We start from the raw sequence: 27321 nt of genomic DNA, 5'->3' as shown, positions 1-27321 counted from the left end.
AGCTTCACGGGGAGAGGAAGTCTCCTTGTCGCCACCGTTGTTGGTACTCCCTCCGTGGCCGGCGTCGCAGATAGCCCTGGAGAAGACGTACTCAGCCACCGGAAGTGTGGAAGAGAAAACGCTGTCTGAGGGAGCAGTGCTGTCGGAGGAGACGCCGGGAAGTGAGACAAGTTCTCAAAGAAAATCTTCGGAGGTAAACCTAGGAATGATTTGGACTCTGTTGAAGAAAATAGAAGGGGCTTTGCAGACGACATCGGGTGAGGTACAAACTTTAAATGGAAAATTTGATGAGATGAAAAATGCAGTGGATATGGCGAAACAAGAATTTGCAGCAAAAACAATTAAACTAGAGAAAGAAATAGAACATTTACAAGACTTTAAAATAACAACAATTAAAGATAATACAGATTTAAGGCGAAAAATAGAACAAATAGAAAATTATAATAGACGCCTGAACCTTCGCGTCCTGAATTTCCCTAAGCTCTTAGGAAGTTCCCCGTTGGATTTATTTAAAAGATACCTTAAAGAAAATTTAAAAATTCCTACAGACGCTATGCCTCCAATAAATAAAATTTATTACATTGAAAATTCCAGAGGGGAAGTGGGAAAGATGGGAACCGAGGGTGAAGGTCACATTGATTTAAATAATGTTTCGCTTTTGTTAGAACAATCTTTGGAAAATGTAACACAAAGAGCTACTCTTCTAGTATCGTTTGTGTTTGAGCAGGATTCCAATTCTATAATGAGACTGTACTTCAGAAATGCAAAATCTCTTTTTGGAGGAGAGCGAGTGTGGATTTACCCCGATGTCACCAAACAAACTCAGCAAAAGAGAAAGGCATTCCTTGCTTTGAAAAAAGGGACATTGGAGGTTGGGGGTTCCTTTTTCTTAGCATACCCATGCAAATGTATTGTAAAGCTGGGATTAACAAAATATGTGTTTTATTCACCAGAACAGCTCAAGTCATTCATAGAGATGAGACAACTGAAATGAATAGTAGAAAGAGAGATATGCAACCTTGTTTAATTATAATAATATATGATAAGTAATCTTCTCTTTTCATTAGCCCCACTGTATCATAGTTTGTGGTCTAAGGAAGCATGATAGTTTATTTTGTTGATTTTAGTTATGCCTTTTGTAAAATATTTTGCTGTATTTCAATGACCTTTGTCGCTGTTTAAAAGGTTGAAATAAAGAAATATATTAACCATAAAAAACATCACTGTTGGTGTTAAAATAAATTGCTTACGGCTGGGTCTGAATATTAAACATAAAAAGGTGATTATTTTTTATAAAAACAGTTTCTCACATAGTGGAATGAATGTGAATTGTGTGTCCGTATAACATAGCGAGTGAACAACATATATTGTTAGCCATGCAGGAGAACTATTTTTGGTTCAAGTGTAAGTTTTACAAACAGATTAAAGGCACTGCAGTGGGGGCAACTATGGCCCCCTCATTGGATAATTTATATGTTGCAGATTATGAGGAGGTTTATCGAACTCTGCCCCTATCCCTTAAGAGCAGTCTCTTAGACAGCCTGAGCCACCTTAAGAGCACTAGTCCCACCCAGGAGGATGTGAGCCAGGAGGAGGAGTGGAGCCTAAGCCAGGAAGTATATAAGACAGGTCTAACTGAGGTTAAGCAGAGAGAAGAAGGAATCAAAGCCCCAGTGTATGCCACCATCACCTACAGTTAAGAATTGTGACCTGGCTGAGGTAAGCCGTTTTTGTTTCTTGTTTGAGACTGACAAGCCTTGCTCTGAGGTCTGGCTGGAGCCAGACCCTAATACTCGGAGAAGAACCAAGAAAGATTCACAGGCTGCGTTTGGGGCAGGGCAGCCCTACCAGCCACAGATGGTGTTCAGGCCTTGCCAGCCTGAGGCTTGCTTAAGACTACTTATTGAACTACAGAGGCATTCTCTCTTTTGTTCCTGGTCCTGTGAAATAACAGGCCTCAGGATTCAATTAAACACTTGATTTCATTATTATCCCTTTGTCCGACCGTGTTATTTCACAGGCCCACCCTCAACCCTCGCTCAGGGTGTCATATGTGGTGGCAGATAGGATCCTGAGCTCATCCTGTCTGAGGAAGCTGGATCCATGACCTCTGGGATGCTGGGCCTATCAACACCACTATGCCGAGATACTGGGCTCAAGGGGTTAGACCTGCCCTATTTAGGGGGGGCATATAACTAGTGCTAGACATGTCATTTCTAATTTGTAATATATGTTTATTGACTTTAATGATTTTGATTTTATATATGTCTAATTTTAACAGTGAACTCCTGGCACAGCCTTTTTGGTGAAATGTGGCCATATGGGGTCCTAGATAAATAACCTTTTTTCCTCACTTCATTTGATCTGCTCTCTTCTGATTAACTGGACTAAAACTCTTCCTCTCCTGAGAAGCAGCAGCTGCTTCTCAGGAGAGGAGTTGTTTTAGTCTGGTAGGTGGAATTGGTTTTACTGGGATGTTATATGCTAGCCCCTGACGCAGCCCTTTAGGAGGGGGAAACGCGGCCGTGTCGGGCCTATTTTAAATAATATGGTGAATAAATTATTTTTCTCAACATTTTGATTCGCATCTTTATTTTCTATTCCATGCTGTAAATGACTTACCTACATGCTTCAGTTAGGCACATAAATAGACTTCTGTAACCCCTACGTGTAAGTTTTAGACACGTCCGGACCCACCCATCCCTCTAAAAGCATGGAGAAGTAGGGGTGGACCAAAAGACTTCCAGAACCAAATTATGAGTATGAAAATGTTTATTTAACAAAGCACCTCACAGGGCCATGTTTCAGTGGGAATCCACCTGCTTCAGGGGTCACATACCAGGGGCGTATCTGCGTGGGGCCACAGGGGCCTGGGCCCCCGCAGATTTCGCCCTGGACCCCCCTACCACAGACCCTCTCCACCTCCCCCTCCCGCCCGCCCGCCACCAACCCGTCGCCGATCTTTCCTGGCGGGGGACCCCAAGCCCCCGCCAGCCGAAGTCCTCTCTTCCGTGCAGGATGCAAGTTTCAACGCTTCCTGTTCTTCTGAGTCTGACGTCCTGCACGTACAACGTACAGAAAGTCAGACTCAGAATTTGGAATTCAGTCTGACGTCCTGCGCGTTGTACGTGCAGGACGTCAGACTCAGAAGAACAGGAAGCGTTGAAACTTGCAGCGGCGCAGCCTGCATGGAAGAGAGGACCTCGGCTGGCGGGGGGTTGGGGTCCCCCGCCAGCAAAGGTAAGTGACAGCAGCGGGGGAGGGTGTCATTGGTGGCGAGGGGGGGGTCCGGAAATGGCGGGGGGGGGGGGATCGGTGGCGCCGGGGGGGGGGGCTAAAATGTGCCCCCTCCCTCTGGCTCTGGCCCCCCCTACCGCCCGAGTCCAGATATGCCCCTGTCACATACACTGTTGCACACCATGAAACATAAAGAGATCAGGTGCTATATACAAGTTGGTCAAATTGCCACAACAGATCATCACCACAGAAAAATTTGGTGCTAACGGGTTTTCACCAAAAACGGTATTTGTTCAAACAGCAGCCCCCTTCCATTTCCACACACACCCTTGCACATGTAAAGCAGGGGCATAGCCAGACCTGACATTTTTTTGGGGGTGGGGCAGCATTAACACGGGAGCCCTATGCATATAGGTATAAGTAGTGCTTGGTATACTCCTAAATAATGCCTTAGAATACACTTAATAATTGATTTCTAAGTAAACAGTCTGCTCTGCATCAACATAAACGCACATACCTAAATCTCCACTACCCAAGCTGCAAAGGACAAATATAAATCAACATATGCATCCAGCTTCTCCTACATAACACTCAACTATGGAACGCACTACCAAACATCATGAAAACAATGCACGACCTAACTATCTTTCGGAAATTATTAAAAAACAATTTGTTCAAAAAGGCATACCATAACGACCCCCACAACACAATGAAACTCATACAAGAACTGGCCAAAACGTAACCCTTCCTCCTTGATTACCCAATGTACTTTATCACTTACTGATCCTTAATGCAATTACCACTCTGTATTTCTCATACCGGAATTGGCGATTGCCATCACGGTGTTATGTAAGCCACATTGAGCATGCAAATAGGTGGGCAAATGTGGGCTACAAATGCAACAAATAAATAAATAAACCATATGCACACTTATGGAACCCTTGGAAACACTGATATTTTTTAATGAAGTTGCATTATTCCATAACTTAAACCTTACCATTATAATAGACGAGTTTAGTCAACCTCTCAACACACATCACAGTATCCTAGAAAATAATTACTACAGTGGCACATATCCCTCAACTTTACTTCATAACACATATAAAATGCCTTATTAAGCTATATTAATAAAATAATTCTTCTTGTCCCTTCCTCTGGTTCTATTACTTTCTCTCCTTTCTGAAGCTGACATTAACCAATTCAAGTCCCTGGAGTTCCTGACAGTGTTCCTTCCACCCTCTTCTCCTTACGAAGGAACAGACAAATAAAGGATTGTCTGCCAATTACTTTGTGAAATAACACTAAATCCTGCAAAGAAGCTTTTCAGAGCCTATATAGCAAGCTTAACAGCACCAATTCTGAGCACACACAAATCCTTTAAAAAGGCAGCAATGAATATACAGAACCGTAATATGCTTCATATTGGAAAAGCCAGACGTCAGACTTCTATGAAACCACGCAAATTACATGCTAGCAGACCCATCCTCACCACTTACAGAATAAAGGACCAAAACTATAAAAGGAAATGCTGAGGGGTCCTTTTACAAAGGTGAGTAAGGACCTATATGCGTGCAGTGCACGTCAAATTAGCAATACCGCCCAGCTAGCGCATGTGCCTGGTGATAATTCTGAGTTTGGCGTGCACCGAAAACGTGGTAGAAAATAACTTTCTATTTTCTACTGCAGGGGCGTTCCCAGTGGTAATCAGCAGTTCACGCGCGCTGCGCGGTTACTTAGCAGGTAACACGTGAGCCCTTATCGCTAAGTCAATGGGTGGCATTAAGGACTCAGGCTGTAAATAGACGCGTGCTGGTTTTCATTTTGCCACACGTCCATTTCCCGGCCCCCTCCCCCCCCCCCCAAAAAAAAACTTTTTTCCAGATGCGCTGGAGAAATGGTCCAGCATATGTCCAATAAACGTGCCCACACTACCGTAGCCCACTTTTTGGCGCACCTTTGTAAAAGGGCCCCTGAGAGATCACATTCTCTGTAAGCAGTACAGCACAGGAGAAATAAAAATAAAAAGGGATCATCTAATGTAGGGTGCAAAATACATGATCACTTTCTACCCCCAAATAAAACCCACAAATAAATTATCTAGACACCCATGAAAAGTTGTGGGTCAACGGTGAGCTATATTTTCAAAGTACTTAGACTTACAAAATTATATAGTAACCTATGGAGCTTTAAGTTCTTTGAAAATGAGCCCCAGTGTCTCCAGCCAACGTATTAATAGAACATAACCACAGAAGCATGATATGGTCGCATTTTCAATATGGTAATACTAGAGCCCAGCTAAGGAACAGGTTATATTTTCAGATAGTCTTCACTGGACCAAACTTACTTTCCTTGTGCCATCACCATCCAGCTGGATAGGCAATGTCTTAAAAGATGGAAGATAAAGGATTCTCTCTCTTTTTTTTATTTACATTTATATCCCACATTATTCCAAGCAAACTCAGATTTGATGTAACTTACATTTGAAAATACAGTGAAACAGAATAATAGAATTCAGTTATTTCATGGGAGAAAATAGATGGACATATCTGAAACATTGAGATTGCATATATATATATATATAAAAATTCACGTTTGCTGGCATAGGCGGTCGGTGGCCCAACACTTTGGGGAGGCTAAAGGGGGCGGGATTAGGGGTGGGGCCAGGGGTGGGGCTTAAATCAATAATTGTCTGATAACACACAGAAAAAAAAAATAAAAGTCACAATTAATACCTTTTATTAAATTTAAATATTAGTTATGTATCATATGTCAAAGAATAAAGTGGTTACTCAAAGCATATACTAACCACAATCGCTCAACTGCAAAACACTATGCACAACTTTGTGCAAAAACACACTCAGAACCTTACTGTACCATAAATATTACACTGGGCAGAACCTAATACACCAATATACCACCCATACAGAAAATGCAGACCGTCAACAATATGAAACAAGGGATCATAATATCACAATTCTCATGTTGAGCCACAAAACACCTTAATTCATGTTTAATGTGGGATAAAATGCCACAAATAAGTAAATAAATATAAACTTTTAATGCTGACCACCTAATTCTCAAAGTGGACATATTCCAAACACTATAATGAAAATAAAATGATCTTTTCTACCTTTGTTGTCTGGTGACTGTTTTTCTGATCATGCTGGCCCAGTATCCGATTCTGCTGCTATCTGTCCTCTTAATTCCGTTTCCAGGGCTTCCTTTCTTTTTTTGTTACATTTGTACCCCGCGCTTTTCCACTCACGGCAGGCTCAATGCGGCTTACATATTGGGCAATGGAGGGTTAAGTGACTTGCCCAGAGTCACAGGTTTTAAAAAAGACAATGTGGATTATGCACAGCCTGGGAACTGATTGAAGGAACTAAATAAACTCTGGCTATGGTTCAGTCAACTCAGTCAGCACCTTCCTCTGTCTCTTCTCTCCAAATCCAATGCGCTGCGCCTACGTGCCAACAGTTTTTCTGGCAGGAAGTCAGTGGGAGGGGACATCACCAGACACTCTGTATCTCGTCTTGTTCTTCCCTACGTGAGGCCCTTCCCGCGCGTTCCTGCCTATGCGGAGGGACGGGAGCTAGCGCTCGTAGTAGGGAAGGCTGACCGTGACTCCTGACTGGCTGCCTGAGGGCGAGGCGAAGAAGCACTGCAGAGGCACAGGACCGCCAGCGGTGAGCCCCGGGGGGGGGGGGGGGGCGGAACTCGACAAATGGGATGGGCGTGTCGCGTGTGGTCGCGTCGTGACATCGTCGTCGTCGGTCCAAAACAGATCCTGGCTGCGACTGGGCCGAGCGGCGAGCCTGGGCGGGCGGAACTGGGTCATGTGGGTGGTGGCGGCGTCGCCGTCGCGCGAAACTACTGACGTCATCGACATCGATCCTTCAGCTGGGGAGGCTTAGCCTCCCCAAGCCTCTGATACCGGGCGCCTATGTTTGCTGGGCCCCCTAAGTATTGCGATGTGCATACAAGTTCATAGAACTAGGGGGATAGTATTTTAGCTGTAGTTTGACAGGTTTTGTGTTTCCACATAACACTTTCTCTCCCTAGAAATAATAGATTTTTAAACTTCTGTACTCTTATTACTCCTAACTAACTTTCCAGGTTCCTTCTCAATTCAAATGTAATTTCTTACTCTCCAAATTGGTTTAAGTACTTACCAATGTCAAGGACCCTCTGCTTGGCGGTATGTTGCCGAGAATGCCAGTATTTCCAGTACTTCAGCTGCTCATCCCGGTTTTTATCTTCACTGAATACAACCATTATTACACTCTGGAGAAGACAGATTGTGGAAATTATCTACCTGACCATACCTGAAATTCACTTTTAAGACATAGAGGCATTGCATAAGCAACATTCTTTTGCTCTCCCCCAGCTCCAATCCCTAGGTCTTATATCATTTCAGAAAAACGACTGCATGCTCCAGTGAAACGTGTAGGTATTTAACAGAAGCTGCCTTTTAAAACCTGAGTGAGTGGTCAGCTCTTATTTTACAAAAAGTGTACTGAAGCTATGTGCGCAGGTAGTGTCATTACTCCAAGTTCCAGTGTAGCAGATTGCTAGGATCAGGGGAAGAGCTGTGACCAGGAGTTCACAAATTGTTATTAGATGCTTAAAAATTCCATTTGCTCAGATTGGGAAGCAATTAGAAGTTCATAGCATAGGTCAGCTCAGGCACACAGAGTAATAGCATGTGATTAATCAGTTCAGATCCAGAATCAGATGGATGCTGCTCAGTACTTACATTACTTAATGGAAAATAAGATTTGCAAGGGAAACTGCAGCTGAATCTTTTCTGTGCTTCCCTCTGTCTCCACCCCCACCTATCCCTAAAACTTTATTTTAATGTTATCACAATAGCAGGGAGATATTATCAAACAGAGCTGGTACTTCTGCACCTCCAACTCCAAACAGTTCATGACTGGTGGGTGAGCTCAGAGACACCACAGATCTTCCAATTACAAATGACCAGGACAAAAGTCTACACTGCGCAGGGGCGTAGCCAGACTTCAGCGGGAGGGGGGTCCAGAGCCCGAGGTGAGGGGGCACAGTTTAGCCCTCCCCAGCACCGCCGACACCCCCACCATTTTGACCTCCCCACCTCCACCACCTTTGAACCCCTCCCCAGCGCCAACCCTTTCGACCCCCTCTTCCTGCCACCGCCAACCCTCCCCCGCCGCCACCGCCGTCGGATACCTTTGCTGGCGGGGGTCCCCAACCCCCGCCAGCTGAAGTCCTCTTCTCCGGCGCGGCCGTGTTGCTGATCTGCAAGGGCAGGCTTCTGTTTCTGTGAGTCTGACGTCCTGCACGTCAGAAGCCTGCGTGGCCACATTGCTAATCTGCAAGGGCAGGCTTCTGTTTCTGTGAGTCTGATGTCCTGCACGTCAGAAGTCTGCGCGTACGTGCAGGACATCAGACTCACAGAAACAGAAGCCTGCCCTTGCAAATTAGCAACGCGACCACACCGGAGAAAAGGACTTCAGCTGGCGGGGGTTGGGGACCCCCACCAGCAAAGGTACCCGGCGGCAGCGGGGGAGGGTTGGCGGTGGGGGGGGGGGGCAGGGTCAAATCTACGGGTGCCCATGCCCCCGTGGCCCCATGTAGCTAAGCCCCTGCACTGCAGGATAATCTTTTTATTGTCTGAAAGAGCACGCGCTGTTTGAAGATAGGTTGTGCTCTTCATGAACAGTGCGCACTATTTGTAAACAAAGAACACTCTTTAAAAGAATACACAAACTTTTGGAAATGTGCGCACTACTCAAAAAACACAAAATTGTCATGTGTGTTCTGCTCACTTTCATTTGCCAACAACATAGGAATTGTCCGCAATATTTCCTATGTTGTTTTAAATCCTACCACCACCAAAACGCACACCATGCAGCTTACCTGTCTGTACTGCAGATGGACTTAACAAATACATGGTCTCCTATTTGCTTGTAGTGGTTAGGGTGGTGGACTCTGGTCCTGGGGAAATGGGGAACTGGGTTCGATTCCCACTTCAGGCACAGGCAGCTCCTTGTGACTCTGGGCAAGTCACTTAACCCTCCATTGCCCCAGGTACAAATAAGTACCTGTATATAATATGTAAGCTGCATTGAGCCTGCCATGAGTGGGAAACCGCGGGGTACAAATGTAACAAAAAAAAACAACAGAAAATTTAAACTGTAAAAAAAATTGTTTAAATTGGTGTTTCCCAAGCCTTTCCTGGGAACCCCTCGGCCAATCCGGTTTTCAGGGATATTCCAAAAATGAATTGGCATGGAATGTGCATGAATATAGGCAGTACATGCAGATCAATCTCATACATATTCACTACCCTGACTGGCTGTGGGATCCCCATGACAGGTTTGGGAAGCCCTTGTTTAAACATATAATTTGCGGTCGGGTCTTTGTAAAATGGCAGCCTTAACTACATAATGCAAATGTGTGTTAAAAGAGTCCACAAACTATTTCTGAAGGAAGAGAGTAAAAATGAAGTGCATAGATTTGAAAAACGTATACACACACTACTTTCCTCCTCCGACTGAAACATATTCATGGGAAGACTAATGGGGCTGAACTACCTTCTTTACAGAACCCTCACACATACCTTTTAGTCACATTTATTACTACTACTACTATTAAACATTTCTATAGCGCAACTAGGCTTACGCAGCGCTGTACAAATTAACATGAAAAGACAGTCCCTGCTCAACAGAGCTTACAACCTAAATTGGACAGACAAACAGACAGCTAGGGGTGGGGAAATTGCAGTGGTAGGGGTGATAAGTGAGGGTGTTGAGTAAGACAGTCATGGTTAGGAGTCGAAAGCAGTAGCTTTTGATGGCAGATTTCAGTCAGGTAGAAACCTTTGAAAATTACACACTGTAGGAGTAATTCTATAACTGTGTGGATATATACAGGCTCCTAGAGGGTGCCTGACTGGCGCGTATTCTATAAAGGAAACTAGTCCCCAGATTCTATATAGAGCGCTCAGATTTATGCGCCCAAATAGTGGTGTTCCTTGGTCGGCTGCCACCTGGGACAAATCACCGTTGCGCAACCCCCCCCCCCCCCCCCCCCCCGCACATCATCTCTTCCCCCAGTGAATCACCTGCAAGCCCCCCCCCCCCGGTGCATTGCTCTTATCTCCTGGGGGTGCTAGGAGCAGCTGTCAGCTGGCCCTGCCAATTCCCTGCCCCGGAACAAGAAGTAACATCAGAGGGAGCAGGGAACCAGCGGAGCCAGCTGACAGCCACGTGGCTGCTCCTTGCACCCCCCCCCCCCTGCAGCGTGCACCCGGGGCAGACCGCCCCCACTGCCCCACCCTCGATACGCCACTGTGCATGCAAATTAATTGAATAATGAGCTCTGAACCATCAATAATTGGATGCTAACAACCAATTGAGGTTAATTGGCACCCATTAGAATTTGTGTGCACATCTGACAGCGTGCAATTCAATAAGGCAGGGTGCATAACTCCCATAGTGCATATCCGAAAAGGAGCATGGCCATGAGAAGGGCATGGGCATGTCACAGGAGTTCCAAAAGGTTATGCGCGTACTTACAGAATACATGGTCAGCAGGCATATGGCCAGATTCTACATAAGGCGCCTAAAAAATCCGCACGATAAACATTTCCACCTAGGCGTATTCTATGAGTGGTACCTAGATTTAGGCACAGTATACAGAATACACTTAGTTGATATCCCAGCACCTAAAACCACGCACCTCCATTCACACCAATGAAAACATGGGGTAAATCCCAGCATGTAGACTTACGCACACCGAGACATATTCTATAGCTATGTGTGTAAATTTTGGAACACCAACGAAATGCCCATTTCCCCACCCATAGCCACGCCTCTTTTGAACTGCACACATTAGAATTTAGGCACAGTTCATTATAGAATACTAGTAAAAAAGGCCCGTTTCTGACACAAATGAAACGGGCGCTAGCAAGGTTTTCCTCGGAGTGTGTATGTTTGGGAGAGTGTATGTGAGAGTGACTGTTTGAGAGTCAGAGTGAAAGTGTGAGTGTGTGAGAGAGAGAGTGAGTCTGGGTGTGAGTGTGTTTGTGAGAGAGTGTGTGTGTGAGAATGAGAGTGTGTGCAAGTGTGTATGTGAGACACAGTGTGAGAGAGAGTGTGTGTGTGTGGGCGAGAGAGAGAGTGTGTGTGAGACACAGATTCTCTGTGAGAGTGAGTGTATGAGACCAAGCGAGTGTGTGAGTGACTGTGTGGCACATAGAGAGTGAATGTGATACAGTGTGAGACAGAGTGTGTGAGAGTGAGAGTCAGAAAGACATTGTATATGAGAGAGAGAGTGTGAGCCCTGCCCTCCCAATCCATGCCCATCTGTCCCCTGCCCCCTCCATTCATCCTTTTCCAGCAATTCCCCTCTCTCCCTGAGCCCTGCCCTCCCAATCCATGCCCATCCATGCTCCTCTGTCACCTGTCCCCTCCATTCATCCCTATCCAGCAATTCCCCTCTCTCCCTGAGGCCTGCCCTGCAATCCATATCCATCCATGCCCATCTGTCCCCTCCATTCATCCCTATCCAGCAATTCCCCTCTCTCCCTGAGCCCTGCCCTCCCAATCCATGCCCATCCATGCTCCTCTGTCCCCTGCCCCCTCCATTCATCCCTTTCCAGCAATTCCCCTCTCTCCCTGAGCCCTGCCCTCCCAATCCATGCCCATCCATGTTCCTCTGTCACCTGCCCCCGCCATTCATCCCTATCCAGCAATTCCCCTCTCTCCCTGAGCCCTGCCCTGCAATCCATATCCATCCATGCCCATCTGTCCCCTCCATTCATCCCTATCAAGCAATTCCCCTCTCCCTGAGTCCTGCCCTTCCAATCCATGCCCATCCATGCTCCTCTGTCACCTGGCCCCTCCATTCATCCCTATCCAGCAATTCCCCTCTCTCCCTGAGGCCTGCCCTGCAATCCATATCCATCCATGCCCATCTGTCCCCTCCATTCATCCCTATCCAGCAATTCCCCTCTCTCCCTGAGCCCTGCCCTCCCAATCCATGCCCATCCATGCTCCTCTGTCCCCTGCCGCCTCCATTCATCCTTTTCCAGCAAGTCCCCTCTCTCCCTTCCATGACCCCCCCTCGCATCCATGCTCCTCTCTCTCCCATGTCCCAGCCTGGCCCGCCCTCTTCTCCCCCCCCCCCCTTCGCATCCATGCCCCCCCCCTTCGCATCCATGCTGTCGTTTCTCCCCTGCCCTCCTGCTCCCATTGTTCTACTTTACTGGCCACCCTCTTCTCTCCCCCCAACATCCCTTTTTGTTTTTTTTCTTCTTTTTAAATTTACCTCCGTGGCGGTTCCGGCAGCGAAGCGTCAGGGAAGGAGGCGGTGGTCCCGACGTCTAGCCTTCCCTTCGCTGTGTTCCGCCTTCTTTTGACGTCATCCTTGACGTCAGAAGAAGGCGGAACACAGCGAAGGGAAGGCTAGACGTCGGGAGCGCCGCCTCCTTCCCTGACGCTTCGCTGCCGGATTTGTTTGGGTTTTTTTTTCCGCCCTCGACGTCATGACGTTTGACGCGAGGGCGGGGCAGAGACGGCTGGCTGGCTTGAAGGCTTCACACCACGAATCCACGAACCCTTCAGCCTGGGAGTGACGTCAGATGGCTTCAGAACGTTGTCCTCAGAACGTTGAGGGTGCGTTTTATTATATTAGATACTTAGTGAGTTGTATGTGTAAATTCTAATTACCACCAATTAGTGCTTATTTTTGCTTAAGTGCTGTTATCAATGCTGATTAGCTTGCTAAGCCAATTAAGTTACGTGTGTTGTTATAGAATACGCCTGGAATTTGGCACAGATCTCTAGGCGCCTATATAGAATCTGGGGGTAAGTGTGATTCCTTAAAGAATTTGTGCTTTTTTTTATAGAATCATGCTCAGCTCCTATCTTTTCTGGCACTAAGTGTGATTTATAGCTTAAGCTAGCCATAAAGCTGACATATGTTCCAGAGATATTTGCCTAACTTAGTTATAGTATTCTATAAGGTTGGTAAGTTCTACAGGCAGGTATCCTCCTGAAGTAGCAAGCTATAGTGAAACAAGGCGCCCTTGTTGAGGATGAAAAATTGTTTAAATTTGAGGATAGCAGTGCTCTGCTTTAATCGTGGCTAATTGCAACATGAGTTATGGAGATTGAAAGGCCCTGGAATTAGTGACAAGGAAGTAACAAGCTGGAATTCCAAACTAACCTTCCATAAGATAAGTGCTGACGTTTGAATCGATTATAGCAATGTATTTTTGAAAATGTTTTACAGGCCTGCTTTTTCAGTTATATTGTAGCAGTAGAGTAGTATATTGCAACCCCTTCTATTGAATTAAAATAAAGCTCATGCATTCATGGAATCCTGTTTAACCCTAGAACGCATGACGTTAAAAATATACATATTAACGTCATGGGGACCTTTTAGGCCCCCATGCACATAATGTAGAAAAACACACTTAAATAACTTTCACAAGTTTATTTCAAAATTGCTCAATAAAATATGAATAGTGGACAACATTTCAATTATAATTTTTCACAGAAAACACCAAAAAATCTTTTTTTCCCAAATTTCACGCAAAGACATGAAAACACACAAAAATGCATAGAAATCTATAGCAAACTAGCTGCAGCTACATTTTTATTCTAACTTTCTTTTCTATTATATTAGTCTTCCAAACAATTCTGACATGTTATTTTTTCAGAAGAGTGTTCTTTGCAAACAGTTTCCTTACAAGTGGAACAATATCGCTCAGTTTTCCTCTCTATGTTTCTTGGACACATGAAACAACGCTTTCGTTTTCTTTCTCCTGGCTCTGGAGTAATCTGAAACTGTACGCCACACCGTTTCATTGCTTCTTTAGTTTTCTTTGGCAAGCATTTCAAGTCGCTTCGCTCTATCATGTGAGGTATTACAAGTTCATGACAAAGGTCCTTCAAGAATAAGCGTCTCCTGTCCTTCCTCTGTGCATGAAATTCAGGATGAGTTTCTGTATAAATAATGAATGAATTTAGGGCTGCTACATCAAGCATATTTGAAAATAGTACTACAGGCCATCGTTTTGTTTGCCTCTTACACGAATATTCTCCCACCATCTCATCCATTTTATCTACACCTCCTTTTGTTGCATTGTAATGCAGGATGATTTCTGGTTTCAATTTTTGGTTATTGCTGTCAACACTGCAATCGTGATGCATGGTACTGAGTAAAATTACAGATTTCTCCTTCTTTGCCTTGTAAGATACCAAAGTCGCTTTGTTATTGAATCCAAAGACACTCTCATAAAGTGCTCGCTGACGATTGTGTTTGAGTGCTGCTGGAATTTCTCGTCTGTTTTGCTTTATAGTACCAACAAGTGTAATAGCTTTTGCAAGCAGAAAATTGCCTAGTTCAACATTGGTGAAATAATTGTCCATGGTGATGTTTCTACCTGAATTGAATATTGGAACAGCAAGAGTTTTGACTATTTCAGACCCCAGATCCTTCTGTACTGGTGCACCAACCTCTTTGCCACAGTAGATTACGCCATTTATGCCATAATAATTTGCAGAATCACACATCCAGAAGATTTTTATACCGTACTTGGCTGGCTTGCTGGGCATGTATTGTATGAATTTGCAGCGTCCTCTGAACGGTACAAGTTGCTCATCTACAGTAACATTAGTACTAGGATTGTAAAGTTTTGTGCAATTTTTGATAAATATGTTCCAGATATAACTGATAGGGGCTAATTTGTCTGTTTCAAACCTCGCTGCACGAGTTCGCTTATCATCAAAGCGAATGATCCTTCTAATTTCCTCATATCTGCCCACTGACATTGTCGCCTTATAGTGTGGATCAGAAAATGGGTCCAGAAATAATTCTCGTATTGGGACATCATACGATTTTTGACTCCCTGCCAGCAGGAAAAGTCCAATATATGCATAAAGTTCCTCTTTTGAGATATTATTCCAGGACTTATTTTTTGCTGAAGCGATACGTCTTCCTTCTAGGTTTGAACATAATAGGACCTCTTCTGCAATATTGTCAGAAAAATAAGTACAGAATACATCTTTAGGGGTAAAGTAACTGGGACTTCCCACAGCTCCTTGAGCCTGTCTCACAATATTGTGTATTGGAGTACGTCCGACTAATGTAGGATTACTGTCCCAAAAAACATTCGTTTTGGATGTTCTACTTATCACTTCTTGAGGATCCACTAGATTCACTTCTTCATCATCAGAAGAATCACTGGATGAGGATGTTTGATTAGCTGGTGGCAGATATTCTTCATCAGACAAAGATAGTTCACTTTCATCATCGCTTTGAAACATAATCGCTTCAATCTCTTGGTCAGTCAGACACTTGGAGGAAGACTGTGCCATTGCTGACTAGATGTTAGAAAATGAAACAGATTTCCTCTCAACAGCTTATCTTATCACAGGTCCTTCAGCAATTAGCTCACAGTGTATACTGTCCTCAGTGTTCAGAGGACCTGAGGTGATGTCATGGCCTTATCACTCCCTCCAAAAATCACATGACATCCTCACATGTTATTATCCACACCCTGGCCCCTCCACCAGCATTACTGAGTACAAATAAAGTAACTTGAGACACAAACACTTCTGAGAACATGATAAAAACAGCGGGGGCCTAAAAGGCCCCCAATTCGTACAGATGTAGTTTTCACCAAACAAGCATTGTTACACCATAATGCCTATGAAAAAAAATTATATGAACAACTGGATATTATCAACAATGACATACTTGAGTAATACCTTGAGTTTCAAAATTCTAACTAAAGTAATTTTGCAGATAATAGCAAAAATGTAAGCATGGGGGCCTAAAAGGCCCCCAATATGCGTTCTAGGGTAAATAGGCAATTTGAGGATTTTTTATGGATCCAGTTGTTTTTCTCCCAGAACTGGAGTTTTTTTTACACTGGTTCTTTTTTTCCCTCTATCAAGAAACCAATGATATGAACTTAATATGATAGTAGGTTAAAAAAAAAAAAAAACTCTGTGAGAATTCCTCTATCTGGAGATTTGAAGTTTCATTTATTAAAATATTGAATGCAGCAAATGTGGATGGATGGTGTCTTTATTAACAAACTTTGGGGCCCTTTTACCAGGCTGCAGGATAAAGGGCCCTCTGCTGGCAACGGGGGCCATTTTTCCTGCGCACCAGGACCCTTTTTACCACAGTGGGTAAAAAAGCCCCCAGAACACATGGCTATGGGGGAGGGGACCTTTTACTGCATGGCCATGCAACAGGGAGCCTTTACCACCACCCACTGGCCTGATTAACGCCGGGTTACTGCCACTCAAGCCATTTCTGGGGGGGGTGTCTTTTTCCCCTGGAAATGGCGTGCACTCGGCGGCGGTGGCCGCATTGGGCCAGCAGCAGTCCCAAAAGAGCAAGAGGTAAGCCCGCGTTGGGCTTACCGCTGCTCTGTAAAAGGACCCCTTACTTTAGGTACAGCATAGTCCTGAGTATTCTATAAGTTTAAATACGTAATTTTACATCCCTCCCACACTCTTCCCACCTGCACACTGGACCCCCAGATTCTATAAAGGTTGGCCAAATTTGAGCGCAAATCCCAGATTAGTTAATAAGCTCCAATGAGTTAATTATTGGAGCTAACAAGCACTGAATTGGCACTAATTATGATTTGTGTGCTGATCTGCCTGTGTGCTTTTCTATAATGGGTTCCTAAATTGGAATGCGCACAACTCAAAAGGGGGTGTGGCCATGGGAGAGGCATGGGTCAGACGGGGTGTTCATAACATTTGGGTACAGTGTTATAGAGTAACAGAGAATCGCACCCAACTTGCGTGCCAGGATATTTACACTAGGTTTTAGAAGGCGTCCTCACTCCCAAAGTTGAGTGCGGAAATCCATGCTGAGTGCTATTCAATAAAGAACACTCATCCTGGTGTACCCCTTATTGAATAGTGCTAAGCGCAGTTTTTTCCCGGCACCATTTATAGAATCTGGCCCTAAATGCTATCAGAGATAGTCACATTTTACAGGATAGCACTTATAATAACATTCATAAGTACAAAAGTATTGCCATACTGGGACAGACTGAAGGTCCATCAAGCAAGTGGCCAATCCGGGTCACAAGTACCTGGCAAGATTCCAAAACAGTACAATACATTTTATGCTGCTTATTCTAGAAATAAGCAGTGGATTTTCCCTAAGTCCATTTTAATAACGGTCTATGGACTTTTCCTCTAGGAAGCCATCCAAACCTTTTTTTAAACCCCGCTAAGCTATCTGCTTTTACTACGTTCTCTGGCAACGAGTATGTGCATAAGTACACATATATGCATGCATATGCTAGTTTTGTAAACATTTATGCATGCAACTGGTATGTAAAGGTTAGCACCCAGATTTCAGAATTACTCCTTTTGTCTCTACGCTAAAAGAGCTTCATAAATCAGGTCCTTTAGGGGTCATTCAATAAAATAGCTGCTAATAAGTGCCCTTAAATGTCTTACAAAGTATGCGTTTTACAGGTGCGCAGAGCATTGACAAGACTCGTATTTATGCGTGAAATTTAAAGAGCACTGGAAGTTAGTGTATATCTCCAGTATTTAGATGCATGCACCTACCCCAGTTCTATGGCTGCCAAAGTGTTTGCACCTCAGTGAAGAGCTGCATTAGTATTCTATATAGGAAAGTAGGCACCCATTATAGAATTAGAATTGCCCCCTATGGTGGGCAATTTTATAACTGGGTGCCTCCAAATGAAGGTCTTATTTCCAAAGCACTCTAAGTGCAGTGCAACTAATATGGACTTTGAGGAGTTTGGAAATAAGCCCTGGACGAGCTGTAGGAACTTATTGTATATAGGAAGGTAGGTGCCTACTTTCCTTTATAGAATACTAGCGTAACAGACATAATGCACCTGACAGGTACTTGGACTTACGCCAACCATAGAGGTAGTAAAAGTATGAGCATCTAAGTGCGGCAGGAACATGCATAACTTACAGTATGCATGTAAGTGGGGGGGCTCCATCTACATCCCACCCATAATCTGGCTCTGTGTACACCCCCTTGCAAGTATGCGCTATGAAGTTAAGCTAGTGCTTACCCACATCTAGTATTCTTAACATTTATGCATATAGGTCTAGATTCTATAATCACACCTAAAAAATCAGCGCCGAATTGAAATACGCCTAGGTGTATTCTATAAAGTACGTATACTTTATAGAATAAGCCTAAATTTCCACACAGTTTCTAGAATACACCGAGTGCTCATCCATATGGCTAAATTTATTCACAGGCAGTTATGCCAAGTAAAACTTGGGAGTTAAATGCCGACACCTAAATTACTCATGGACCGGAAGTATTCTATAGCCACGTGCATAGATTTTAGAAGCGCCCATGACCCGCCCATTGTACACCCATGGCCACGCCCCCTTTTCAACTATGCTTCTTAGAATTTACATGCATTACGTTATTCAATATGCTTAGACAGTTCTGCGCATAACTTCTAATTAATGACAATTAGTATCAATAATTGCTTAAATGGCAATTATCAGTGCTGATTGGCTTGTTAAGTAATTAAGTTGCACACGCAAATCCAGAATACGACTGGATTTGCATGCGCAACTTAAGTCGCACTATATAGAATCCCAAGGATAATGCGTGTGTAAATGTGAGCATCTGCGGCCTGATATTTAAAACCATTTAACCAGCCAGCAATATTCAGTGGGAAACAGCCAGTTATCTCCCACTGAATATTGCTGGTTAGCGCTTACCAGATAGTTGATTATCAGGCTCATTTTCGAAAGAGAAGGACATCCATCTTTCGACATAAATTGAAAGATGGACAACATTCTCACAGAGACATCCAAATCGGTATAATCGAAACTCAATTTTGGACGTCTCCAACTGCAGTCCGTCACAAGGACATCTAAATCTCAAGATGGCGTGTCAGAGGCGGGACTTAGGCGTGCCTAACACTTGGACGTCTTTGACCCATAATCGTAAAAAGCAAGGACGTCCCTGACGAACACTTGGACGTTTTCACCCGGAAATGTTTTTTTTTTTACAAATAAGGCAAAAAAAGGTGCCCAAAATGACCAGATGACCACCGGAGGGAATCGGGGATGACATCCCGTTACTCCCCCAGTGGTCACTAACCCCCTCCTACCCTCAGAAAACATCTTTAAAAATATTTTGTGCCAGCCTCTATGCCAGCCTCAGATGTCATACTGAGGTCCAGGAGCAGTTGTAGTGAGTACTAAAGTGCACTTCAGACAGGCAGACCCAGGCCCATACCCCCCTACCTGTTACATTTGTAGAGGAAACAGCGAGCCCTCCAAAACCCTCCAGAAACCCACTGTACCCACATCTAGGTGCCCCCCTTCACCCGTAAGGGCTATGGTAGTGGTGTACAGTTGTGGGTAGTGGGTTTTGGTGGGCTCAGCACACAAGGTAAGGGAGCTATGTTCTTGGAAGCATTTTATGAAGTGCACTGCAGTGCCCCCTAGGGTGCCCGGCTGGTGTCCTGGCATGTCAGGGGGACCAGTGCACTACAAATGCTGGCTCCTCCCACATCCAAATGGCCTGAATTTGGACATTTTTGACATGGACATCTTTGGTTTCGAAAATTGCAGAAAGTCAGAGACATCCAAATCCAAGGACGTCCAAATGTAGGGACGTCCAAATTCAAGGATTTGGACATCTCTGATGGTATTTTCGAAACGAAAGATGGACGTCTATCTTTTTTTCGAAAATACAGTTTTCCCCTCTCCTGGATTTAGACGTTTTGCAAAGACGTCCAAATCACAACTTGGACGTTTCTTTCGAAAATGCCCCTCTATATCACGCAATATAACCAGCTATCTGCCGATATTCAGCACACAGTTTAGCAGCCAAATTAGGCCGTCAAAATAGGTAAAATATCTTTAGCTGGTTTAAACTTAACAAGCCAGCGCTGAATATTGGCTTGGAAGTTAAAGTTAAACCAGCCATAAAACACTGCAATATTCAATGCCGGTCACCAGAAACAGCCCCGCACTGAGTATTCGGACTCAGTGCCAACCACGGTAAGCAGCCTAGCTACCTTATGCGGTCTGAATATCGGGGCCCTAGGGTACAGGATTGCCCCACATGTGTGTGTCTATGGGAATAATATATAGCACATCTAATCCTAAGCATGAACATTTTCATGTCCCATTGCAGTAGACGTACTGCGAAGCACATAGTCATGTTCAGAGTGATGAAAGAGTTTTCTCACCCTGACTTTGCTGATTGGATGTCGGAAGCACTTGTTGGCACCTGTTTCGCTCAGCGTTATGGCGTAGAACTGCCCCTTGTTTAAATAGGTCATTGGGCCCTCCCCTTGTTTCTGACGCAGAGATTTTGTTGCTTCTAAAGTGTACTGAAAAGTGCTACTGTGAAAGGAAAACAGAAAAACACAATATAGCTCATCAAGATTGCCTTGTGTTTGTGTGTTTTATATATACACACACACACATTAATACATATTTCCTTTAAAAAAATGAAGTCAATAATTAAACAGAATAGCAAGGCATTCTTATGAAGCATGCACATCTGGTAACACTTTAACTAAGTTTTAATTTTTATTAGTGGAGTAGCATAAGATAGGATCAAACAGAGATGATCAATTATGGTTAAAGGGACAAATGGAGGAGAGAGACTCTTAACACAAGGATCTGAAAGCTCTTCGTATTAATTGAAGAGATAATTACGGGGCCTGCAGGGCTCAAACATACTATGCATGGAGTCCGCTTGAGTCCAAGGGTGAAAGAAAAATGGCTACCTTTACTGTGAGCTGAGGAGTACCATCAGAGGATCCTCTCAGTGAGGGTATACCCGGCCAAACAATCTGAAGTATGGAGGAGGGGAAAAATTAGGATACCAATTGCCCATGTTTACTAAACATTAGCATGTGCTAAAAATATTAGCGTATGCTCACTGCTGACACACCCATGTTATTCCTATAACCATGGTGGCAGTCAACATGCACTAATGTTTACAAAACATGGCTAACACCCATGAAGAGACCATACACATACCTTGATTTTTGTTCATACATAAAGTCCTCTGCCCCTACTGATGTACTGCGATATTTCTATAAGTTTTAGAAGCAACGAAAAAGGAAAAGAAAAAGCTAATTAATGTTTCTTAGATACAGAAATGTTGAGGCACAAGTATTGTTTTGAAAGCATGCAATACTTATTATTTTTTTTACGTTCAAATGGGATTTCATTGCTTTGTCTTCCTCAGCAGAGAGATGCACAAATTTATTCACAGCAGAAGTGTGTTTTGCCCTTTTGAATTATTCGCAAAAAAAAAAAAAAAAGCTACAACACAACCTCAATTTCAGGGAAGCACATTCCAATGATACATTAATTTTGCCTTACTTTTCGTGAAAAGTTTGTAATTATTTGCCATTAATTGGCCATTTTCATGAGACCACTATTTTCATCTTTTTGCTGCTTTACATATCTTTTCACAAAAAAACATTTCACAGAATTGGAGAGCTTATATGAAAGATTTAGCATGCAGACCTATGCTGAAATTATTCATGAAAAAAGAGAACCAACTTTGTATGTCTGCAGCCTGTAGAAAAGTGAAATATACTCTACTTTTTCTCATCTCTACATGTAAGGGGTACAAATTCACAAATGTGCATTCAGTTCATTTGAGCACCTACAAATTTTAAGTGCATGCAATACATACCTTTGAATTAATGCATGTACATTGATTTGCATGCACAAAACAGTTTGAGCATGCACATTTAAAATGAATAAAAATGACAAATCAAGAAAAATTAGGAAAATCCATACATAAACTAAACTTCTTTTCATCATTGTGCACATCCCTACCATGTACAGAGGACTCAGACTTCAAAATCTGACAGCAGAGGATTTCTGCCCTCAATAAGCAGCATATGAAAAAAAATAAAAATAAACAAAGGGAAACTTAATATATTCCATTGGCAAGGTTCTACTTTCTTTCTCAATTTCGACGTCATGTCATATCCTGAAGCTGAGCAAAGATAAAAGCAAATTTTAAGAGGTGATGTTTAATTAAAAAGAAATAACTCTGATGTGGTTATCATCTGGTGCTGGGAAGTTACTGTGAGTTACACAAACAAAACAGTGATTATTCAATCCTAAACCAGGTTATCGCAGTGAGAACTCATTCGGCAGGCACAAATATAGAGGTCTGTTTCCTAACGTACTGCAGTCACCCCAGATTAATAGCCAGTACACATTAAATGCAAAACCTCTGCTTTAAACCATTCAGGGGTCCTTTTACTAAGCCGCAGCAAAAAGAGGCCTGCAGTAGTGTGGGCACATGTTTTTGATGTGTGCAGGGCCAGTTTTTACCGTGTCTGGGAAAAAGGGCTTTTTTTCAATGGGCCGGAAAAAGGGCCTGCGGTAAAATTGAAACAGCATGCGACTATTTACGGCCTGAGCCCTTAACACCACCCAATGATCTAGCGGTAAGGGCTCACATGCTACATGCGCGGTGACAGGTCAGTGTGTGCCAACTGCCGATTAACACCGGAAACACCATGCATGGAAGGAAATTAAAAAAAATAATCTATCCCAGTGATATGGACGCACAAAATTCAGAATTGTCGCCAGGGGGCGCTCTAGCCTGGCGGTAGTCTCATTTTGGTACACGCAGGCACGGAGAGCCTACCACGCCTTTGTAAAAGGACCCCTCAGTTAATGCAGAGAAAATGTTTTGTACTGTAAAATTGACAGAATGGCAGATGATGCGATGCAGTTAACTGCACCACTTGATATGGTGTTATCTGAATTTATTATCTGCCATGTTAACAGTTAATGCATGGCAACTATCACCACATTAACAGTAAGGCACAGTCCCCGCGAGAGACATGCATGGACAAAATTGTTTTGGTTTGTTTTCAGATTTTTCTGAATTTTTCCAGTTTCTTGGGTGTTTAGTTTGTTCCACTCATTCATTTTAATAACTTGCTTTCTACACACAGAACTTTTCAACATTCAGAACTGACGGTGCATGCATTAATTTGTACAATCAATTTTGCAAGCACTAAAATTTTTAAGGTGTCCAAACAAACCAAATGCATGCTAAGAAATGTGCATTCCAAATTCCCACCCATTCCCACACTCTTGTGTGTTACCTGTTTAACATGGGAAATACTGCACACTGTCAAGGTGTCATGCTCATGTCTGTTTATATGAATGCCAAATACACGAACAGTGGATCCAAAAAAGGTCCTCTCACAATTGGTGTTTCCTAAACAAGGTCTTAATTCAAATCAATAAAAACAACCTGACACGATTTGTGTTTCGGCCGTAAGGCCTGCGTCAGGGGTCTATTGATTTTTGATACAAAGACACTGGTAAAACAGATGACTCACAGTCAATTGTATATCAACAGAGATATCTGGTTGAGTTCATTTTCTGATGCCATCCGGAGCTTGGGATCTATAGTACCCTTCAGCGCCTGGATAATTCTCTGTACCATTAAACCATATTTGTCTCTATATTCAGGCTTACTGGTCTATAATTTCCCAGATCACCCCTGAAGCCCAGTTTTAAAATTTGGATTTTGCACACACCTCTTCAGTAGTAGCTCAGGGTGAGTTACTCTAGGCATTTCCCTATCGGACTCACAATCTAATTTTCTACCTGAGGCGATAGTGGGTTAAGTGATTTGCCCAAGGTCACATTGGCCACCCTCCAGTCTTCAGGTAATAAGGGTCACCAAAACTAATGGAATAATTATCTGAAATCTCCAAATTATGTAAAATATAAAAAGAATGCCTAGTAAGAAATGAGCAAAACCAGCATAAAACCGTTTCTCTGAGGTCAGCGTTTTCCAGATAGGACACCAGAAGATCATGATCTACTAAAATCGAAAGCTGCAGATAGATCCAAAGAAATATTAAGAGCAGCTTTACACAGTATGTGCAGCAAAGCAATTTCTGTACTGTAAAGGTTTCAAAACTCAACTGGAAAGGATGTAGGAGATTTCTCTTGTCAGCAACGTCCTTTAACTGGACAAAAGCTGTCTTTTCTGCAAACTTAAAGAAATGGTAATTTAGATACCGGCCTATAATTTTCTACTTGAGAGGAGTCTAAATTGAGCTTCTTCAGAATTACCTTACTAATGTAATCTTCCATTGAAAAGGAAAAATGTCAGACTTCAGATTGCTTAATTTATGTATACTACATACTATATGTATAACTGTTTTATGTATGGCTGAATGACTTAATATGGGTTGCTGTACACTATGCTTGCTGTCTGTTCCTTGCTTCAAATATTTTGTAAGGAAAAGACATGGGCATAGTTTGACTGTTTCATTTGGGGGGGCAAAGGGTGTGGCTTGACATATTTGCATATATACATCTCATACATATTCATTATGGCTATTAATAAAAACAACAAAAACACACACGCACCAGACTAAAATGCTGAATATGAAGACAGCATCAAAAACAATAGGGGCAGACACTTTATAAAATAACACAAAACCCTACAAAAAGACACTCAAAACCTATACAGAAAACTTAACACACAACAGTCTTAACCCACCTATGAAAAGACAGTGCTATAAATTTTACACTGGACCCTAGAGCACCAATATACCTACTACTGGAAAACTGTAACGAGCTAGACTGTTACACATTCCTACACAAACACTACATGCTAGCAGAATCTGTCACGTCAGTCACATATGCAGAACATGGGCATACCCTCACGTGATACAAAATAGGGAACCACAAAAAACATGCCCACAAAAACTGAAATATAGATCTCTTCAAGAAAGCCAGACTCTGTAAGCAATGCAAATACTGGTAAAAGAGAAACAGAAATGTATTTTCTCCTGTACTCTGCAAAATACAATAGAAAAAATGTACATTTCACAAAGCAGGCACATCTTAGTCCTTAAAAAGCATTAAATAAAAAAGAATGTTTTGTTTTCTACCTTTGTTGTCTGAGCATTCTATTCTTCTAGTTGGTCTGGTCCCAGTCTCTTTTCCACTTTCCATGTATCAGTCTTCTCCTAAATTCTTTTCCAGGTTGACTTTTCTATTTCTTCAGTCTTCTCGTGTCTTTTTCCTGTCCTTCTCTGCAACTGTCTGCCACAGATCTTTCATTTTATGTTCCCCCCCCCCCCCCCCCACACACACACACACACACTTTTCTCTCACTCTTTAGTCCTTACTATCCATCTACCTACTGGCTTTGACCATCTCCCTCTCATTCCCTCTCCAGCACTCCCATTCCCCCCTCTGTCTCTCCCTTACCCAGTCTCCTAAATTCCTACCCCATCTTTCACCCACTTCCTTATGGAGTAGTAGCCTAGTGGTTAGTGCAGTTGACTTTGATCCTGGGGAACTGAGTTCGATTCCCACTGCAGCTCCTTGTGACTCTGGGCAAGTCACTTAACCCTCCTCCATTGCCCCTGGTACAAAATAAGTACCTGAATATATGCAAACCGCTTTGAATGTAGTTGCAAAAACCTCAGAAAGGCGGTATATCAAGTCCCATTTCCCTTTCCCTTCATTAGTCCCCCATTCCCATACTCTGTACTCACCTCCTTTGCCCTCATCTACCCTCCACTACATCTCATCACCCTATCAGTCCCAGCTCCATCCATGTCTCTCCTTCCTTCCCTTGCCTCCAAGACCACTCTTCCCAGCCAGTCCCATCCATCTTCTGCTCCTTCCCTCTGCTCACCATCCCTCCCAGTCTCATCCATTTCCTGCTCCTTCCCTATGCTGTGCCCCACCTCTCCCAGTCCCATCCATCTTCTGCTCCTTCCCTCTGCTGTGCCTCACCCCAGCCCCATCCATCTTCTGCTCCTTCCCTCTGCTCACCACCTCTCCCAGTCCCATCCATCTCCTGTTCCTTCCCTCTGCTGTGCCTCACCCCTCCCAGTCCCATAGGTGTTCAGCGCTGCGTGCGTCTGGTAGCGCTATACAAATGCTACTAGTAGCAGTAGTCACTTGGCCATCAATTGTATATGGTGGAAATTAGGGTACAGACCATTTAAACCATTTGGTGGTGAAAATCACAGTATAGCCCTTGACACAGCCCTTTTGGGCGAAACACGGCCTGTATTGGGCGTTTTATTGAGTTATAACCATATAATAAACATTTATTTGTACCTACTACTGATCTGCTTTGCTTGTTTCCACATTTGAGTCTGCAGATCGTCTGCCTTGTTGTTTTTTTGGACCATATTTGTGACTGTCTCTGGTGAAAGGTGACTAAAGTAGAAGAAATGTTGAGAATGGCCGATTTTTTATGCTATTATTATTATTATTAGCATTTGTATAGCGCTACCAGACACACGCAGCGCTGAACACCTAAGGGTCCATATGCAGTCTGAAAAAGTTAAATTTGAACTTCTGAACCTTTTCTGTTTTTTCACATAGCAGGATGGGTGTTAGAGTGTTGTATTACAAATACAAAATTCATTAAAACTTCATTTTTGGTTTCTGATGACTTTAGTCACCTTTTCTCAGAATTGGTCACATATGTGTATTACATCTGTGAAACGCAGCATGCAAGCAAAGAGCTAAACCCCTCCTTTTGTTTACATTTCTGACAGTTTGGTACGTCGCCACATACAAAGCAGTTCCAATGATTGCAAACTTACATCTGTTATTCCATCTTTGAAAGTTTCGCTGTAGGTACTATCTGGAGTGCTACGTTGGTCATCCTTGAGGTAGTCTGTATGGCTTCCAATACTTGCTATATCATATTGAGTTTGTTCAAAAATAACCCCACGATGCTCCTCGCTTCCTCCTCTGGAGTAGTGTGCTGTAGGAGCCATAAAAACTGGTGTGAACTCTTCAGCTTTCACCACTGTAATTCCTGAAGCAGAGATGGGGGTTGGACTTTCCGACACACTAGTGCTATATGACTCCCTTTTGGAGGATTCCAAGTGTTCTGTGTTTAAAGAAAGGTTCACAGGCACAGACTTCAAAACTTGTACTCTGTTCTCTCCTCCACTCAAATTACTTGGCGCATCATTATTTCCAAGACAATGTCTGTGAAAATCAATCAATCAATCAATCAATCAATCAATCAATAACACAAGTCCAT

At 43.3% G+C, this 27321-nt stretch overlaps 1 protein-coding gene across 1 annotated transcript in view; it reads right to left on the bottom strand.

Moving 5' to 3' along the window:
* Positions 1 to 27321, bottom strand: part of GRHL2 (grainyhead like transcription factor 2) — a 296136-nt gene that overhangs the window by 180912 nt on the left and 87903 nt on the right. The window contains exons 4-7 of the mRNA XM_030217442.1: positions 26873 to 27266; positions 21276 to 21331; positions 20474 to 20630; positions 7410 to 7521 (exon numbers count right to left, since the gene is read on the bottom strand). Of these exons, the coding sequence (XP_030073302.1) occupies positions 7410 to 7521; positions 20474 to 20630; positions 21276 to 21331; positions 26873 to 27266 (719 nt within the window). The remainder of the gene's footprint in view (positions 1 to 7409; positions 7522 to 20473; positions 20631 to 21275; positions 21332 to 26872; positions 27267 to 27321) is intronic.

This window comes from Microcaecilia unicolor, chromosome 1 (assembly GCF_901765095.1).
Source record: "Microcaecilia unicolor chromosome 1, aMicUni1.1, whole genome shotgun sequence".
Classification (NCBI taxonomy): Eukaryota; Metazoa; Chordata; class Amphibia; order Gymnophiona; family Siphonopidae; genus Microcaecilia; species Microcaecilia unicolor.
Note: the sequence above shows the minus strand (reverse complement) of the source record. Positions and strands in the feature narration are given on the sequence as shown.